The sequence below is a fragment of the Dipodomys merriami genome, unplaced genomic scaffold (assembly GCF_024711535.1).
Source record: "Dipodomys merriami isolate MVZ:Mamm:240054 unplaced genomic scaffold, mDipMer1.0.p SCAF_5, whole genome shotgun sequence".
NCBI classification, from domain to species: Eukaryota; Metazoa; Chordata; class Mammalia; order Rodentia; family Heteromyidae; genus Dipodomys; species Dipodomys merriami.
In genome coordinates this window covers 56,519,674-56,539,929 of record NW_027206068.1, presented here as the reverse complement: position 1 = coordinate 56,539,929, position 20,256 = coordinate 56,519,674, and the positions used below count along the sequence as shown (strand labels likewise).

Below are 20,256 nucleotides of genomic sequence, written 5' to 3'. Positions count from 1 at the left end.
AAGTTTCAATAGTTGATTAATGTAAATTCTATTTTCAATAAATTCATTGATGATTAGAAATATTTGAGAATGCCTCTTCAGTCATTGCATCTGTTTTCTTCTTAAAATGTTGATAATCTTTAATGATATTTGACTTATTTTACTTTACTTGAATATTTTATCAAACTCCTAATGTAATAATTGTTGAAGAATTTATCATTTTTGTAAGGATAGAAGGAATCATTTTGTTTTGTTTTTTACTTTCAGTGACTTTATAGCAACTGTACCAATTATAAAAAGCTTCTCAAGAGGCTGAGATCTGTGGATCACAGTTCAAAGCCAGCACAGGCAGGAAAGTCCATGAGACTCTTATCTCCAATTAACTACTATAAAACCGGACATGGCACTGGGCTCAAGTGGTAGAATGTTCAACTTGAGCTGAAGAGCTCAGGGACAGTACCTAGGCCCAGAGTTCAAGCCTCACAACCAACAAAAAAAAAAATCTCCATGCTTGGATATAAGAATCGTATTCCTGCTATTGCAGCTTTGGTACAACAGGTCAACAAAATAGCCTTCAATTTAGTTTATTACATCCCATCATTCCTTTAGATTTTATCTTTCCTGCAAATAATGAAAGAATATTTCATGTGGAAAAACAAATAACTCAAAATATAAATCTGAATGCAATATCTATGCCAGCATGAGGTGCATATCATATAGCAATGTTTAAAGGTTGTTACGAATACCTTCTGTAACTCAAGGAGACAAGTAACAGGTAATATATTATAATTCCTTTGTAAAAGATGGTGTTCTGGATCAAGGCAAGAATCCATGTGAATTTTCAAGTGGATTACCATACACTGAGGACTGATAAGTTGCCTAGGTACAATATGTTTCTGTAAATCCAATATTCCCAAAGAATTTCCAACATAACTTTCGTTGTATAGGTGTCTAATGGGGCTTATGACATTGATGAGCCAGTTGAATATCCAAGGTAACTTTGGGTAAAGTTAAGTCCTATAAAACAAATGTAAAAAGTAACTTTTATCTCTATAAACTATTCTAGAGTTATTTTGTATTGTTTAGAGATTCACAATTACCTAAAAGTATAAAAAGCTTGTTTTTTCTTCCAGTTCTGGATCTTGAACTAAAGGCCTGGGCATTGTCCTTGAGCTCTTCTGCTTAAGGCTAGTTCTCTACCACTTTGAGCCACAGCACCACTTCCAGTTTTCTAATGGTTAATTGGAGATAAGAGTCTCATGGACTTTCCTGGCTGGGCTGGCCTTGAGCCTCTGTCTTCAGAGCTTAGCCTCCTGAGTAGCCGGGATTAGAGGCATGAGCCACCAGCACCCAGATATTTTCTTTTGATTCACTTTTCTTATTCCAAGAACTTCCCCCAGATAGTATTGTAACCTACTCCTCTTGACATATGGTCATTTCACAAAAAAGGCCACACTGTTTAACCCACTATAGAATTTCTGGTGCTTTATCATACTTTCTAATTCCTTATATACTATTTATTTGATTTATTAATGTTCATTTCCCCCCAAAAAATGTAAGATCCCCAAGAACAAGTATATTAAACTCCATATCCTTATTGCTTAGCATGAAGTAAGCATCCAATAAGTAATTGCTCTATCAATGAGTGGAACCAACAATTGTATTTTATTTTTTACTTTAACATGAATATCCTAGGACGTTTGAAGGAAAAGGAGTCAACAGTTTATAGTCTCCAGTATTTCAGGACAAAACTGGAATAAGATTAGGAAATAAAAAATCTTTAGCAGAATTCCAGATAAATTCATTCCAAGAAACACTTGTGAGTTGAAGTCAGTGTCAGGAGATTTGTTCTTTTGACTCAACACATCTGGAGAGCTATATTGGCAGGAATCTCCATGCCAGCCATAGTAGCAGTGACAACCAAATCCATTCTTCATGTCTGTGATTGTTTTCAGTTTACTTTGTTTTGAAGTGACAAACCTGAAGCTCTTGTTTGGCATGAACTTCTTACTGCTGTTTCCAGGCATGTGCAGATAACAGGAGGCTTCGAGGGTTTTTCGAACACATCTCCCACGATTGTTACAGAGACTTTCACTGCAGAGTTCCGCCGCAGACGTGACATTCACAGCATAGGAACCCAATGGACCTTGAATGGATTGTTGCACTGATAGGCAGGCATCCTGTAGGGAAAGAGACATCACCTGAAGGCACTTTCCAAATGTGATTTTGTTATCCAGGAGGTATGAAAGATTAAAGTTTCCATCAGAACTGCTGACAGCAAAGGCTTTTTCAGTGATTTGATGTTTTAAATGAGGATAGGTCTGTACCCATGCACCTGGATGATGAGACATACCATTGACCAGATTATGACACAACCATTATCTCATCATTTCCAGGGGAAGATGATCCTGTACTATCCTATTAGAGAATGTTCTTGACTGCCTACAGGAAATATGTAGCAGCTCTTTAAAATAACCAGAAATATGGAATAGCATTTGGAAACATTAACTTCTATTGTGGAATGTTTTTAATGTTGATGTAGGATATATGTTATCATTAGGATGCCTTTCTCCACCACTGGCAAGTCATCCTGTTCTCCTTCCCACCTCTAGTTGGTGGGTTTTCCGTGCTTACTGTATTTTACTAGGTATATATATATATATCCCTATGTGTGTGTGTGTGTGTAATTATGGAAAATGGTATTATCCTGGTTTTGAACATTAATGTAAGTGCATATTATATGGGATATATTCTACACACCTTAATTTTAAACATATCATATTAAATGTTGATCATGGATACATACATGTAGCTCTGTTTCCTTCCCTTTAACTGCTAGTATTTCATAATGAAAATTTACCAACCATCCTATTTGTAAGTTAAAATATAAAAGATCACTACTGACAGCTAAATGCCTAAATCATTTGTACAAGGATTCAGAATGCACTGATAGTATCTTGAGGAAAGTCTAAAGTCTGATATTGAGCATTTCATTGATATATTAACATATCTTCAGTTCTTACACTTTACTTATGTTCTCAAGTATAGTGCTTCTAGGGGACACTCTAGTTTAAATGACATTGTCAGTTAATCCTGAAAAGTCAGTTTGTCTTAATAGATTTCTGCCTTGATCTATATAAAAAGAATCATGACAAAAACTATGAAGATTAATTAGTAAGTTGGGTTCTCATTGGCATAGAACGTATTTTATCAATATCAACATGAGTAAATAACAAAACCAATTAACTTACAACAGTGGAACATTTTTCCAGTGAAAGGAGAGCTCAGAACTATGAATCCATGTATTAAAAGTTTGGGAGATTCAAATGGAAAATCCTTACGTAGCATAAATCTCTTAATGACAGCTAGTTGATCAAGGTAGCCCATTGGGAAATAGCAAGTCTTGAATGTGCTGTGCACAACATCATTTGTGCCAAGCATTTTCAGTCTGGGCTAGCCTCATGCTACACTTAGAAGCAAATGCTATTCTTAGTCAGGAAAAGACTACACACACACACACACACACACACACGTATATTCTATATATAAGAAAACATAAATTTGTTTTTAAAAGTTGTAACTAAAAGTTTTATTTGTATACATATTTAAATTATTTTCTCAAGTAAAAATTTGGTCAAAGAATTAATTTTAATATAATGCTATGTAAATTTGAAAAGTTAGTTAAAATACTACATATAGACTGGCACTGGTGGCCCATGTCTATTATCCTAGCTACTCAGGAAGCTGAGGACTGAGAATTAATATGCAAAGCCATCTGTACAGGAGAGTCTGTGAGACTCTTAGCTCCAGTTAACCACCAGAAAACCAGAAGTGGAGTTGTGGCTCAAAGTGGTGAAGCACTGGCCTTGAGCAAAAGAATTCTGGGATGGTGCCCAGACCCTGAGTTCAAACCCCATGGCTGACAAATAATAGACAACCAAAGCCAAAACCTATGTATAAAAATGTATTGAAGCCGGGCGCTGGTGGCTCACGCCTGTAATCCTAGCTACTCAGGAGGCTGAGATCTGAGGATCGCGGTTCAAAGCCAGCCCGGGCAGGAGAGACCGTGAGACTCCTATCTCCAATAAACCACCAGAAAACCGGAAGTGGCGCTGTAGCTCAAGTGGTAGAGCGCTCGCCTTGAGCTGAAGAGCTGAGGGACAGTGCCCAGGCCCAGAGTTCAAGCCCACAACCGACAAAAAAAAAAAAAAAAAAAATGTATTGATAACAACCAGAGTAGTTTTAACATTAACTCCTTTGTTAAATGTCATAACGAGTTAAGTGAATCCACCCTTTTGTAATTTTGTAATTTCACATTCTTTTACTTTGTTACCTATATATCATGGCATGCAACCTACTAAAGTTCCTGAGTAGTAAATACAATTTTAGTGTGAAGTTTTAGATGGATTCATTAGAATTCAGGCCCCAGATCACACCATTAGCCTGTAATATTCAGTTTCTTGTTTCAGGTTGCCTGGTTGGAGACTCCGCTTTCTCCTCTCTCTAATAACCAACATGGCTGGTATACAAGAGGTGCTCACACTATTGTAGTCTCTGTTCTCTGAAGCTCATTAAAGTCAAAGGCACAGGTAATCAGAGATAGTTGTAAGGGCTTTATATTCTATCTGGAATGTATGGAGAATGCTGAGAGGAATAGTGGCTTACCTTTGAAGCAGAATATTCATATCCTCCCCATAATATTACTCCCGCTGCCCCCAGTGCAGCACTTTCACCAATTGTATGCACCAAGTCCTCCTGGAAAAGCAAGTATTAGATATCATTTATCATTCATAAGTCATTCATGAGGCTCAGACTCTCAGCTATGATAAACAACACAATAGTATTGCCACCTTTGTTCTTGAAGTGAAGGTCTATGGCAGAATTTAGAAAGGTGATTCTGTCGATGCATTTTTAACTTGCTTGGTACAGATATATAAGATTACAGGCAAGTTTGTGAACATTGAGACTTATTTCTTCACCCATTTCCTTTGAAGATCAATTGTAATTGCTTGGATTATTATAATCTATTGCATCAATTATTTTCTACTATTGGTATTGGTGGTATTTTTTTCTTACCTATTGTAGACATTCAATAATAATTGGATTGGATATGTTTGAATAACTTAGTCTTTTCCCCAAACAGGATTTGAAAAGTGACACAATTTGAGAAATCTGTCACTTGAGGAATATCATACTGAGGATACTTTGGTACCCACAACTAATCTCTCAAAGTATTCAGTGTAGCAGCTTTTAGGGAAAAAATTTATTTGCCACCAGAAGGTAGAATTAGGAGCAATTGTATGAAATTATCCAGAGGCAAAGTAAAATTCAACATGTTCAAGAAATTTCTAGGAATAAATATTACCAAAATAGTAGTTTCCCTTCTGATACAGGAAGTACCCCTATCAAAAATTGCTAAATTAGAGACCAATATGGAAGTTCAGGCTTCAGAGGGAGATGAAGAGGAAGTTGTTGAGATTGCTCAAACATTTTGCCATTGTACTATGATAGTTTCTCCCCTAAACTTAACAAATAAAAAGTTCCTTTTCATTAAGAGTAATCTTGCAAGGACAAAATTGTCTGATTTCATCATTGATATCTGAGCCAAATAGAATTCATTTTGAAATAGTTTAGTAATAATTGCTACCACTTTTAAAGGCTCTTACCTCAAGCATAAGCGGTCAAAGGTAATGAATTGAGTATGATCCAATAGATAGACTACTTACATACTGAGAAATGAAATTGAATTGTGGACTGTCACATATAGAGAAAGATTTAAGGATTTTCTTATGTAGCCACCTGTTAATGATGGCACCCTTACAATAGTCCAACTAATACTTAAAAACTTCCATTATTTTAAAATTCATTTTTTCCATGTAAGTTCATCCTTACATCTCTGAGTCTCCTACATTGAGATTACAGATAATATCTGTTTATATAACCTACATTTAATCTTTCAACAATAACTGCTAGAACACATTTTTCCACATAAGGAAATATCAGACAAAACCTATGCCATCTTGCTAGGTATCAGTGGCTCACGCCTGTAATCCTAGCTACTCAGGTGGCTGAGATCTGAGGATCAAGCTTCCAAGCCAGGCCGGACAGAAAAATTGCCATGAGACTTTTATCTCCAATTAACCACTCAAAAACTGGAAGTAGTGCTATGGCTCAAGTTGTAGAGTGCTAGCCTTGAGCTCAGACGCAACAGAGCCCAGGCCCAGAGTTCCAGCTCCACAACTGACAGCAAAAAACAAAAACACCTATGCCATCTTTGCAGTTAGTCTAGTAAAGGGAAACAGAAAAATGCAATACAATGTACTTGGTTGATAATTTACTTTTAACAAATCTCTATATTTGTATGTTTATGATTTGGAAAATTGCTGCTGTAGCTGATAGCTAAAATTAATCTATATGTTATTTTAAGCCAAGTTTTATAATTATTCTTTTTTAATTGTGAAAATACCGTACAGAGGGGTTACAATTACATGAGCAAGGTAATGAGTACATTTCTTATCAAGCATTGTTGCCTCCTCCTTTGTTTCCCCTTCCCATCCCTTCCCAATTCCCTCTTCTCCTCTCTCACCCCCCCTCCCCCTTCCCCATGCCAAAGTTGTAAAGTTCATTTTTCCACATAATGTCTTGTACATCTCATTGTTGCAATGGGTCCACCTATATCCCTATTTAAACAATTTGTTTTTTTCCCTTCCCCTCCACAAATTGTACCAACATCAAATACAGTGAAAACAGGGATTATTATAAAAAATTATATTATAAAAAAAAACTTTGTGAATTCTAAGCTAGCAAGATTCATTATCCAAACTCTGGATGCTGTCTAATTGCCAATGATTGAGAATTGGTTTGACATTTGAAGAAACACAGTACATCCTTTTTTTTTTTTTTTTTTTTTTTTTTTTTTTTTTTTTTTTGTCTGTTGTGGGCCTGAACTCTGGGCCTGGGCACTGTCCCTCAGCTCTTCAGCTGTAGACTAGCACTCTACCAGTTGAGCCTCAGCCCCACGTCTGGCTTTTTCTGCTTATGTGGTGCTGAGGAATTGAACCGAGGGCCTCATGCATGCAAGACAAGCACTCTACCACTGAGCTACCTTCCCAGCCCCACACAGTGCATCCTTTTAACAATAAAATAACCTGTTATCAAGGAGAAATAAATATCTTGAACACTTCTTTCTATATTTCCTATATCATTCAACTAAATTTTCTTTTTTTTTTTCCTTACCTCTGACAGAACTTCAATACTATGCAAATAAAATGGCCTGGAAAAAATAAAAACTGGCAAAACATAGTCGTGTCTAGCCATTTCAGCAATTCTCATGGCTTCCCTGACTCGATGATGAACAAATCTCAGTGCATTTAAACTTGACTTTAGTACTTTTCTCAAGTATATTGAAGGATAAAGTGCTGTGCTTTTCTCCCACAGCCATAGGAGCTGGTCATTGCGGAGAATTTCATCTTCTGGACAACTACCTGTGTAGGTCGCTGGATTTATTATGTAATCGTAATTGTAGCAGTCCGGATAGAGATAAAAGCCCCATAAACTTTTGGGTCTCATTTCTGATGCGAGGGCAAGGGTAACATTCATAAAACTCTTGCCAGCACTTTCAAATTCCTGTCGCGCAGCTGCTCTCACTTCTGAGTCTGACCAATCGGGATTCTGGCGTCTGGTGAGGGCTAGGGAGTGGTTCCTGAATATTATTCTATTGCCCCAGTTCCTATCCCACTGGGGCTTCCAGTTTTCCCAGTCAATGACAATCAGTCCTTCTGACCGCCACGAAGGAATAGCTTTTGCAATGTCATTGGCAGCTTTCTGAAGGTGTTCAAAAAGGCTCGTGTTCTGTGGTAGCCCTCCATTAAAGGATTTTCCGTTTTGAGAGAAATAAGGATAATATCCCAATTCATTTGGATAAAATATGGTAACAGTTGATCCACTTTGTGTCTCCAAAGGGTTTGATATAATGTTAAATACGTCAAGATTCATATTCACATTGAAGAAATTCTTGCAGTATATTGTTGAGGCAGCCCAGAAAATGTTGAAAGGCTGATCGTTGATCACTGGAGGCATTGCTGGTTTGAAGACTGATTGAGCGGCCATGATAAATAACAGTAGCTCTCCTAACCACGGGACCCATGGGTTACCCATAGCTGGTAAGTTTCAGCATTCCAGCAACCTGCCAAAAATAAGAAAAAAGAGCACATGATGTAGTCAGACAGATGTCTCTTTAATTTTCAGATACATAATGAATAAACCAAATATTTCAAAGACTTACAAGTTTTATTAATATGGTGACTTCATTTGTCGCTCCATCTCAACACAAGAAGAAATAAAAAGAGATGTTGCCCTCTTTGCAATGTGAAAAAAAGCCCAGTGAACAAAATCGATAAAAAGTTTCATCCAGAAACAAACCTGCTATACAAATTCTACCTGCTACTTTTTCTGAAGTAATATTCTGTAACCACATACATAACTCAAATTATAGTGCAAAGAAAAGCCTTTGGCTAAAAGCTGAACTAGGAAAAAGAGTCTGAATGGATCGTTATACCTTCTTATTAATCACTCCAAGAGTGACTTCCCTGTCAGGAATTAACAAATGCTGACATTTTCAAGCAAATATTAAATGAAAGAATATCAAATTGTACTATCAGAAAGTAATATTTTGTATATAATTTGAAGCACACTGGCCTGAGAGATTTGATTGTTCTTAAAACAGTGAAGTTACCCTTGGAATAGCATAGGATGAAGCAGTAACAGAGATGTCAATTTTCTGCTGTTGGCTATGGATTTGGGTATTATCTTCTCTTGGCTACATAAATAAGTCCTAAAACCTATTAGCTATTTAAGTCCATTATTTTCCCATGAAGAAATTGAACTCTATTTTCAGCAATTAAACTCCAAATAAAACTTGGCTGTCTAATCCCTTCTACCTAGTCAGTTGGGACAAAAACTGCCACAGAATTCTCCCAGAATCTAAGGGTTATCTAATAGTTGATGCATTCCAGCCAATAAGATCTCAGCATAAAAGCAAGATGGCTGAAGTTCTCTCTATCAAAACTATTTTCTCATGTACTGTACATTTTAAAAATAAGGGAATCACAGGTTTTATTTGGATATAATTAAGTTCAGGCTTTGTTTAGGAGGTATGCTTTACTTTGTATGTAATTATTGCTGTCTTTATTTAAATTATCTTTATTAAAAGTGAAAGGAAAATAAACATTAACCAAAATCATGTGCAGGTTATCACAACATAACACCCCTGGTTCATAAAGTTATAGGCTCTCTGTATAGTGGCTTCTTAGATCAACAAATGTGAATAATTTGCTGTTGCATCCATTAGATGCTATTGTTGTAATAGTTGGATTTGTGTGTAATTTGTATTATTTTACATATCAGCAGGAAGTGGCTTTCCTCCCAGCCCTCTCTACAAACTTTGAAATTCTGTCCGTGAGAGACGCAAGGAATTACTACCATCTGGTGGTAACAATGAATGGTGACCTAACAGAATCATCTAATTTCAAGGCATTTTGTTGAATATTGTTATCATACATGATTAGACTTCTACATAAGAGCTTCTTCTGAGAGCTTTAGAGTTGGGAAATGTGAGGCTAAAACCTTTTTTCAGGAAACCAGGATAAAAGGAAGGCATACGAGTTTTCAAGTTACCACTTGCAATGATAGCTACTCAGGTAAAAACAGGCTCTGGTAATGAGGTTATTGACTATTTACTGGGATAATTCTCACTAAAGACCCAAGTTCCTTGACGATGTGAAGAGAATTTACACAGGCCAGGCCAAAAGTAAGCCCTTACCTCCAATTCACTCAGCACTTACTAGTACATGACCAGCAGAGGGCCCTTCACATCTACTGTAGGCCAGTATGGTAGGGCTTTATCACTTAGTTGACTTCTTTCTCAGAACTTGAAAAATTGTTTTGGCGATTTAGGTAGCCTTTTTTTTTTTTTTAAAGTTATCCTTGAAGCAGTAATAGGCTAGTTCTGAAATCTCTCCCTGGTGCTCCTCCAGCATCTTCTGTGATGCACAAATCAGAAGAGAGAATAGCAGAGCTTCTATATAGGATGGGAAGGTATAAGAATAATCACAGCAATACATGCCCAAAACTTCCCATCCTATTAACTGATCAATGATCATTTAGCCACATTAACCCAGGCTCACATCAAAGCACTTTTACTTTACTTTACCCAATATAGTTACTGAAAGGTATATACTTAATAGTACCCAAGTATACACACCAAGAAGTTCCAGTGAATCAGTTTCTGTGCCCAGGTTGAGAGCCCAGGCTCTCAAACTAATTGCCTGATTTTATTTTAAGGTGTTTTAGGGGACTTTTAGTGGTCTTCTTACTCATTTAGCTATTATTTCACTCCTGTTCAGGGATCATTTCTCTCACCTAGTAACAAGGTATTTCTTTCATTCTAAGATGATTCTCAGCAAAGAACCCATTTCCAGGATTCTTTTTTTTTTTAATTTTTATCTCTCTGTTTGCCTCCAATTAACACAGACTAGTTAGCAAATCACCAGCAACTGATATCACTTTTTTTCTCTGTAGATTAATCTGGTTTTGCCATTTTGGATAAATAGAATCATAAGTTATATTACCTTTTGTGACTTGTGACTTTAATTTCACACAATGTTTTCAAGACTCATGCTTGTTGTATTAACATTTCATTCCTTTTCCTGAAAAAGAAATTAACACAACAGAATATTATTCTATGTGTGTAGTATGTGTGTGCTTATCCATTCATAGGACAATAAGTATTTGGGTCATTTCCTCTTTGGGCTACTATAAATTACACTCATATGAATATCATTGCATACATTTTTGTACAGACACGTTCTCATTTCTGTCGAGCATATACTTAGGAATGGGATCACTAAGTCATACGTTAATTACTAAGTCGTATGATAATTGTATGTGTAAGCAGATGTTAGCTTCTCCTTACTGAGAAGTAACTAAGTTTTTTTAACGTAAAAGGAGCAAGGATTATGGATCATATTTTCGGAGGTTTCATGGATTTTCAGCCCATGGTCATCTGGCTCTGGTGCTTTGTATCTGTGGTGGCACTATTGGCTTTGGGTTACAGCAGCCTGCAGAGAAGACCTGGTAGCCTGATGGTAGACAGGAGGCAAAGGGAGACCACAGAGGCTGGGATACTAATATCCCCTTACAAGGCACACCTCCAACCTCCTAGCTAACTGCCCCTCTCTTCCTGAGGATTCTACGGCGTCTTAACAGCAACTCGATTGTTCAACACGTGGGCTCTGGGGCTAAAGCATCAGAACACCTGATTTTTAATCCTAGTTCCATTGCCTCTTGCATCTGTGTTCTTAGGAAAGTTATGTCTGAGTTTCTTTATAAATAGAATCAACGACATCTGGTGTGACAGTAAACTAGTTAAATGATAATTTGGAGGTTCCTAGCATATTTAACATATGACATAAACATTTATTCTTTTAAATCAATTTATATCTTTTAACTTAATAATTTTGTGAGTTCTTAAAGCAGAGAGACGAAAGGAGCCTTCTCGGGTATGGTTAGATCTGAACAACTCCCCTGTGCTGTTTCAGCTCTACTAATCATTTCCTGTTCTCCCTTGGTCTATAACTTTCACTGTTAGTCATTTAAACTATTGCTTTTTACCTTTGCCTTTAGTGCCTTATAAATAGTTCTGATCTTTACCTTGGAAAAGTTCAAAGTTCACCTAAAAACAAGTTGTTGGGTTGTTGTTGGTTTTTTCCCAGATATTGATGAGCTTTTCTTTGGAGTAAGAAATAAATGTTCAGGCTTCATACCCTATTTTACTCAACTCAGGAAAGATACTTAGAAAGAAGGCCTCAGCAAGTACAGGGGGCTATTGTGTGAAGACTCATCTTAAAAATGTCAAGCAGGCTGAGGAATGGTGTAACAAAGTCACACAAATTTGTGGCTTAAAATATTAGGAATTTATTTTCTGAGAGCCTGGATGCAAAACAACTTTCTGTAGAGGCTTTTTGTCCTTTCAGCATAGTTTACAAATATTTGGCTTGCTGTTTTCTTATAAACCCTTGGGGAAGGTTTAATTTCTGGGCACTATGCTATTAACAAAGCATCCTATCCTATGTCTCTGTCACCCACGCACTCAAGGAACCAGTGTTATTCTATTCCAGTTTGGGTAAAGATCTCCTGTTTGTATGGATCCCATTGTGATTCAGAATCATGACTCTTTCAAAGTAACTTATACATTCCACTAGGAACAAATCTGACTAACCTAGGCATATTTATAACTGAGCAATCCATAACCATAGCTAGCTCCTATGTCCTGAAATTCTGAATGTTATCAACCCAAACCCAGCTACTTTGAATCTCAGATCCTATTACTGTGAAAAATGCTTGGAATATTATAACAGCAAAATATAGAGTCTTTTCTAGCAAATAAATCAAATTGTTCTTAAGTAATAAAAGACAAAAATAAATTACATTTGCTGAGACCTTCCTATGTGCGGGCTCTATTTGCATTAAGGAATTTGGACCAGGCCAGGTTTGGAATATTGCATAAAGTCTTCTATTTGTCTTAAATAGTACAAGTATTATTAAAACACACATACACACAGACACACACATACACACACACAAACAAGGTTTCAAGGAGCTATTTACTATTTATTCATTTATATAGATAAGCCACTTTTTCCATATAGCACATTACCAATATTCTATTATCACTTTATATAAAGATAACAAAAACTGTATTCCAAACTTGCCAACTTCATGAAAGGCATTGTAGTATAGATCCTCCTCAGTCCTTGAAATTAATTCAACAAGTCGGTCACTACAAGCTAAATTGTTACCTAGAATAAATAGGCTATAAGTTATAATTCATTCTTTTAAAAACAACCTGATATTCCATTGGACATAGAGCTCATAAGTAGTCATGTTTTCAGGTAGATATAATTTATATAAATGAAAACTTTTTGCACCATGTTTCAAGAGAAAGCTGCAGGTAATACGTACTACTGAAATTTGGTTTGTAATTAATGAACGGTACAACAGGAAGATCATTAGATAATATGTCAGAAGACCTCTGTTCTAATACCAGCTCCATAAACTTCAAGATTCTTAATTTTTCTATGCCTTGAAATGGTTGATGGTAACATGCTCCCTCACTTCCTTCATATTCTATATCTATATGAAAAAATGTTTATGAAGCATATATGAATTAACTAAAGAAAAACTGTTTCCCATTCCCCATTTCATTAGTGCCATGCCTTCAAGATTTCTTGTGTGTGTATGTATGTGTGTGTGTGTGTGTGTGTGTGTGTGTGTGTGTGTGTGTGTGTGTGTGTCCAAGGTTTACATTTTCTCATTTATTGATGCTATAACAAGCACCATAAGTAATTCTTATAAGAGTGACTATAATTTTTCATGGATGTCAGTGGTCTGCTGGGGATATTCATTAGGTTACAAAAGGATGAAAACTAGCAGCATGAGCTTACACTGTCTACAGAATGACCTTGAACAGTGTCTTAAAACAGTATTTTAAATAAGGGAATTGGTGAGCAGAAGTAGTAAAGTAGCACAGGGTTTGAAGGGTTCACTGGTGGCTGCACTGTAATCAGGAAAATTCCTGGTTCTCACATAAAATGTTCTTGATATTTATCAATGAATGGTTAACTTTGTAACAAAAACCAAGTATAAGGATCTGTGTACCCACCAAACATTTCACTCTCAAAGATAATTCAGTAACCTCAGCGAACAGTGTGTACTTTTCCATCTAGATTCAGAACATTTTATTAACTTCACAATATGTGAAAAGACACAGTGGTACAGAGAGATAGAACAACTTCTCTGGTGTAAGAAGCAGAATCCAGATCTCTTTTAGATCCAAGAATTTTTAAAGTCTAATTTCATAATTTAATAAGCCATATTCCTTGTGCTTTATCAACAATGTGTACTTTTCCATCTAAATTCAGAACATTTTACTAAATCTACAATATGTTGATAGACATAGTGGTAACCAAAAGATAGAACAACTTCTATCTTCTGTTTCTAAAAAGCAGAATTTCAATCTCTTTTCCATGTGAGAATTTTAAAAGCCTAATTTAGTATGTTTAACAACCCATATTCCCTGTACATCTGGAGGAAGATTCATGAAAACATTATGCTTGGAGAGCAGAAGAAGTGTTCTTGAGCTCAATCTGCTAGTTTCATAATTTAATTAATCTAAAATATTCCTCTGGACAGAATTGCTATAGAAAATGAAAACAGTAACTCACAAAATAGTTCATTGAGTAAATATTTGATTGTAAATGACATAATCTATTCTACCTAGTGGGGGTTCAAGGAATAAGAACTGTAGCTTCTTCCTCAGGAAGACCAATGGGGGTGGGAGGGTGGAGAGGGAGTAAAAGTTCACACCACACTGACTGCTAGTTCTCAGGATCTCCCTTAGTGTCATGACTCACCATAGTAAAATGAAAAGGCAAAGTTTATTCTCTCTTTCTATGGCAATTACCCCCTCAACACCCACTTAACAAACACAAAACTCTTCATGAAGAAATGAAGATGTCTGTGATTCCAGCTCATTGAGGAAACTTGCCCTTCCTAATCTGGGAAAAGGAACAGAAAGGGGATAATGTTTGGAATTGGAGAGAGGGGTGGCTGGGTCCCAGCAACTAGATTCTCAAGGTTGTTAGACAGGTTTCATTCCTACCAAGAAACCCAACAGAGGGCAAGACATTTGAAAAGGAATACATTAGGAAAGATTCTATACAAGCCACAAGCCAGATTACTTTCAAATAGGCAACATAATTTGAATATCTGGCATGAGAATGAAGCAACAAGAATAAACTTCAAGAAGCCCTTCCTTCTTACCTTCCTCCGCACAGGATGAACTTCATAATGCCCCAGGAAATCTGAGCAATAACAACCAATTGCTGTCTAGTAATTAATACTATATATGCCAAGAAAAGTGTATGCAAGTATGTGTCAAGAAAAGTGGTGCAACTTTTTTATCCTGTAACTTCTACCCTTTATAGTTAACACATTTCTGATACGTACTAAAACAGAGAAGGTGCTAGAGTTTTCCTTAGAAGCAAATGTCATCCTGTTTCCTGAATAAGACTTTTTTAGTATTATTATTATTTTAGCATTTCTTAACTGGAACATGTCTTAAAACTAATGCATGTTTTTAATATACTATTTTTTTTCTTTGCTTTAAAAATCAAAGCTTTAAACTAATTAAAGCTTTAAAAATCAGAAAGTAGGGGCTGGGAAGGTGGCTCAGTAGTAAAGTGCTTGCCTTGCACTCACGAGGCTCTGGGTTGGATTCCTTAGCACCACATGAGCAGAAAAAGCTGGAAGTGGTGCTGTAGCTCAAGTGGTAGGGTGCTGGAAGTGGCGCTGTAGCTCAAGTGGTAGAGCGCTCGCCTTGAGCTGAAGAGCTGAGGGACAGCGCCCAAGCCCAGAGTTCAAGCCCCACGACCGACCAAAAAAAAAAAAAAAAAAACATACCAATTCAAGTGGTAGGGTGCTATCCTTGAGCTAAAGAGTTGAGGGACAGCGCCCAGGCCCAGAGTTCAGGCCCCATGACCGACAAAAAACAAAAAACAAAAAAAATCTGAAAGTATCCTAGTTTTCTGAATTGAAATAAGAGGGGAGAAAAGGCATCAATGGAAGAATTGATTATTTATTTGAAGCAAAATAGGAGTAGTTAATAAAGCATAGTAAAGAGATATGTGGAGGGTGAGATATGAGAAAAAATCATTATGGATGCAGGAGGACCCGAGCATTATTGACAAACAACCATCTAGCACAGCTTTCAACAAAAATTATTGTTGAGTATTTATTTAGATGATGTGCACATTTGTATTAATGAAAAAGATTTGAAAAGGAACAAGTTCCTTTACTCATTGGTTTCTACAGGGCCAAGGCAATGCAATCATTACATGGGAAGTATATTCACTAATCAAAATTGCAAATAAAAAGATGAAGCATGTCTCTGTTGCAGGCATTATAGTTGGCCTTTTGGACCTTGGAATTTTTGCAGTTTGCAACTACTTACATTTTAAATGTAAACCAGCAAATGAAAACCAAAGCATATGTGGTTTGCAAATTAAATATAATTCAATTGAATGTAATCTAGCACTTTCTTTTGTAGGTTGGCATCCAGCTGAGATTGCCTTAATCTAGCTCAATTCAATGAACTTCAAGAAGCAAAAGGAGGTAGAGATATGTTTGTATACACGAAATGAATCAGTATAGCACATTACAGAAGTTTTTTGTGGTTATTTGTTTGTTTGTTGGCTGGTCCTGGGGCTTGAACTCAGGGCCTAGACACTATCCCTGAGCCTCTCTATGCTCAAAGCCAGAACTCTACCACTGAGTCACAGTGCCACTTCCAGCTTTTTCTGAGTAGTCTACTGGAGGTAAGAGTCTCATGGACTTTCCTGCCCTTAGCTGACTTCAAACTGTGATCCTCAGATCTCAGCTACATTAACAGTTTTAATGAGATACTTCAGCATATAACACTTCTCTTGATCTTCTTGTCATTGTGATGTAAGTATCATCATTCTCATTTTGAAGATGGCAAAACTGAATCTAAGGAGTTAGCCTCCCTTAGATAAGGCTAATCAAATAAGTAGAAAATTTAGTGCAGATCATCAGAATCTCAATTCATATACTATTCTCTAATCTAAATATCAAATACTCTAATCGCAGTAAGAGTTTGTTAAAAGAAATAAACTTTTCTGATTTTAACATTGTTTATGGAAGAAGTATTAAAACAGCTAAGCAAATATCATTTATCCAAGTGTTTTTCTTCAGGAAAAATCCCATTTCTCATTGCTTGGTTCTATGTAAGGGACTCTAACTAACACAATTCACTGGCTTCTAGTTGCTGATGAGGGAGGTCACAGCTTAGTATCTTGACTTATTCCAAGATCAGTACTGTAACAAGAACAACAATCACATAATCTAAGCCTGGGACTGCCAAGGCTTCCCACATCCTGGAAGCGCCTGTTTTCAGTAGAGCTGGTAACCATACAAAACTGACAAACGAAAATAAAGCACATGTGGTTTGTAAAGCTCTTTATAGAGTTAAGCTAAGCAAATTTAGTTGTAGCAAAACACATGCAAGGAACAAAAGTCCTTTGGAATAAACATTACTAACTAAATTTGCTGAAACACTGTGGATTTTTTTAAACCACAAAGTAATCCCCTACTAATCAGTTTTGAATGCTGACAGACTTGTTTCTTCCTGGTTTCCTATTTCTGACTTCTCTAATTCCCTTCGTTAGCAACAGTAAGAATATTCCAAACTACTTCTTTCCAAAGACTCTTGTCAGCAGCCAGGAAAACTCTAAATGTCTATTTTCCTTTGGCCACTCATTCAGTGAGGTCAGTCTTGGGCTTATGTCATAATTTCTAGTTGAATTGAACAGCTTTACAACTGGTGAAATGTAAAGTTCAAGAGTAATGAAGGCCAAATTTACCAAAACCAATTACGTTGTTACTGTTACAATGTATATAGAAAATCTATGCTGAAATTCTAGCTAAATACTTAGAACTCATTTATCTGACTTTATTTTTATAAATAGCTTCAAATTAAAGTTTGAAAAAATACGAAACTCTAGTATGCTAAAATTATTATGCAGATGAAAAAATAAAAGATATTCAAGCCACATAACTAAACTCTTCAAGAAAAATATTTTGTTGTTAGTACATTACACACATTCAAATACACACACACACACACACACACACACACACACACACACACACACACACACACACACAAAAACACAGCTGCTGCTGCAGCAGCCAAGTACTTTCTGGCAGAAGTTCTTACTAAAATACTTTGTGACATTTTATTGAAAGGGTGGATCTAAAAGCTGTTGTGCATAGTGGTGGTGATTCAACATACTTTATTTCTTTGCTACAGACTTAACACATCTATGAAAGTTTCTCTTTGGGCACTTACAGAGTTGGCGGTCCAACACTGAGATGTTCTTAACTATATGCCAAGTGATAGCAGTTATAAATCATGGGTCTTTTTTTTTTTAATTTCCTTACATGAATTTTACAGAGACTTTCAATCTGATTCTCAATTATCTTTTTAAACTTTTGTTTGACTTTATGTTACCTTAAACTTCCAAGCAACAGGGAACATGGTATTACATGGACAAGTCTAACACTTGTTTCTACAAACTCTCCTTGGAAATACACATGCCACTTTGTCCCAGCATTTTAATTTTCTTCCTGGCTCTACTTATCTAGCTCCTCCTCAGGGAAAATCTATTTTAATAACCCTGGGAGAATTGAGTAATTTCATGTGTGTGTGTGTGTGTGTGTGTGTGTGTGTGTGTGTGTGTGTGTGTGTGTGCGCTTAGCAGATAAAACTTTGTTTTATTTCAATGATTAATCAATGTAATCACCAATGCTACTGTGTACAGAGGCAAGAGGTGGAGTTTGGGTCAAATCTTCCTTAACAAGCTGATGTTCTTCTCAGCCTGCAGGCAATCTGTTCTGGTTTGAATCTGGATTGTCTCTCTAGAACTGAGTGATTAGTTTACACAATAGCCCCTGAGGGTGCTACCCTTATCAGTTGCCATTGTGGTATTTGTGGAGTAAGTAGATTACTAGGGCATGCCTTTCAATGGTATATCTTATCCTCAGCCTTTTGTCTCTTTGGTGTCTCTCTACTGAAAGATGAGACACTTTTGCTTGACTGTGTACTTCCTGCCATGATGTCTGCCTCAACTTGAGCCCAAAGACAATGACACCAGTTGAGTATAAACTACAACTCTGAAATCATAAGCAAAAATTATCTTTTTGGCTTTAATTTCTCTGTTATTGTGTCATAGAGTCACAAAGCTGAAATTTTTTTGTTCTCTCATTTCTTTCTTTTCTTTGGCCCAGACCACACTATTGTAGCCTAATAAGTCCTAGAACTTGTAATCCTCCTGCTGCAACGTCCTAAATTCTGGGATCAGAGGCATATATTACCATGCCTGGCTCGACCAGGATATTCTTCCTGGCTTTGACTGCTTTCAACGTATTGATATATTCCCTTAGAAACCCATAGGGCTCATTCCCATTGTTTGCCTAAATATTGGCCAATCTTAGAATTACTACCTCCTTCACAGCCAGGTTATAATTTCCTGCCTTAAGCACTGGACTTACCTTTTCACTCACCTAACACTCTTGTCTTTTGGAGCCAAAGTGTTTTTCATATATCAAAACCAGGGGGTGCAAGTAGGATCATCAATTCATGCTTAGTCAGTTTCTAATGCTGTTAACAGGATTGGCTTTGGGGAGTTCATTATTGTTTCCTTGGGATCACCCATTTGTTGGGTATGAATGCAACTATTAAGGGCTCCTTAGTGTCCTAACATTGAATGCACTTCATTTATTTCTGTTTTGTTAATGAATGCTCTACCACTAGATTATACTGGCATTAATACGATGTCAATAATAAGGCAAGAACTAGAAATGCACTTATGAAAAACAACTGATAAACCAAAAAATGGGGAAAAGTCCCTACACAGAGGGGATAAACCAACGGACATTTATTTGTAACCTGAGAGTAAACATCATGTTTAATCACTGACTTTCATGTGATCAATACTAGCCCTTGATTAGATATGTAGAAGGGATAGAATAAATGTTTATTAAAAATAAGTAAAATAAACCCAAATTTTAGGGCTAAAATTCAGATTTACTGTTCATGAAATAAAGAAAATCATTTCCTTAAGTAGATATCTGATAATATCATTGCTACATTCTAGACCAAGAGAGAGGGTTACCATACAAATATTATATATTTTCTTACATAATTTTTTTAAAAAATTTCTTTTTGGTCCGCATGGGATCTGAACTCTGGGTGCTGTCCCTCAGCTCTTCAGCTCAAGATTATCAATCTACCACTTGAGCCACAGTGCCAATTCCAACTTTTTCTGCTTATATGGTGCTGAGGAATCAAACCCAGGGTCTCATGCATACAAGGCAAGCACTCTACTACTGAGCCACCTTCCCAGCCCATCTCTTCTATTCTTAAGGTAACTAACTAATTTCCCCAACAGAAAATTAGTAGCCAAAAGTCTGACCTTGAAAAATTCTGAGTAATAACTGTTTTTAAGTATGTTCTATGGAACTTTAATATGTATTACAGATTTTAAAAATAACAAGAATTTCATCATGAAATAAATTTAGGAATCACTGATCTAAGTCAATCCAATAAAATGTCTTCTTTGGTTTTCATACATGTTATTA

General features: G+C 36.4%; 1 protein-coding gene across 2 annotated transcripts in view; it reads right to left on the bottom strand.

Moving 5' to 3' along the window:
- Positions 1–1,629: 1,629 nt before the first annotated feature.
- The window catches only part of LOC138809758 (hyaluronidase-4-like), a 43,441-nt gene continuing 24,814 nt past the window's right edge, over positions 1,630–20,256 (bottom strand). Inside the window, exons 2-5 of one of the 2 annotated variants that reach the window (XM_069996672.1) lie at positions 10,608–10,685; positions 7,216–8,164; positions 4,645–4,734; positions 1,630–2,159 (exon numbers count right to left, since the gene is read on the bottom strand). In XM_069996672.1, coding sequence (XP_069852773.1) covers positions 1,695–2,159; positions 4,645–4,734; positions 7,216–8,136 — 1,476 coding nt within the window. In that variant the 5' untranslated portion in view covers positions 8,137–8,164; positions 10,608–10,685 and the 3' untranslated portion in view covers positions 1,630–1,694. Of the gene's footprint in view, positions 2,160–4,644; positions 4,735–7,215; positions 8,165–8,263; positions 8,934–10,607; positions 10,686–20,256 lie in introns of those variants that run through there. The other variant, XM_069996671.1, reaches the window with a different exon arrangement.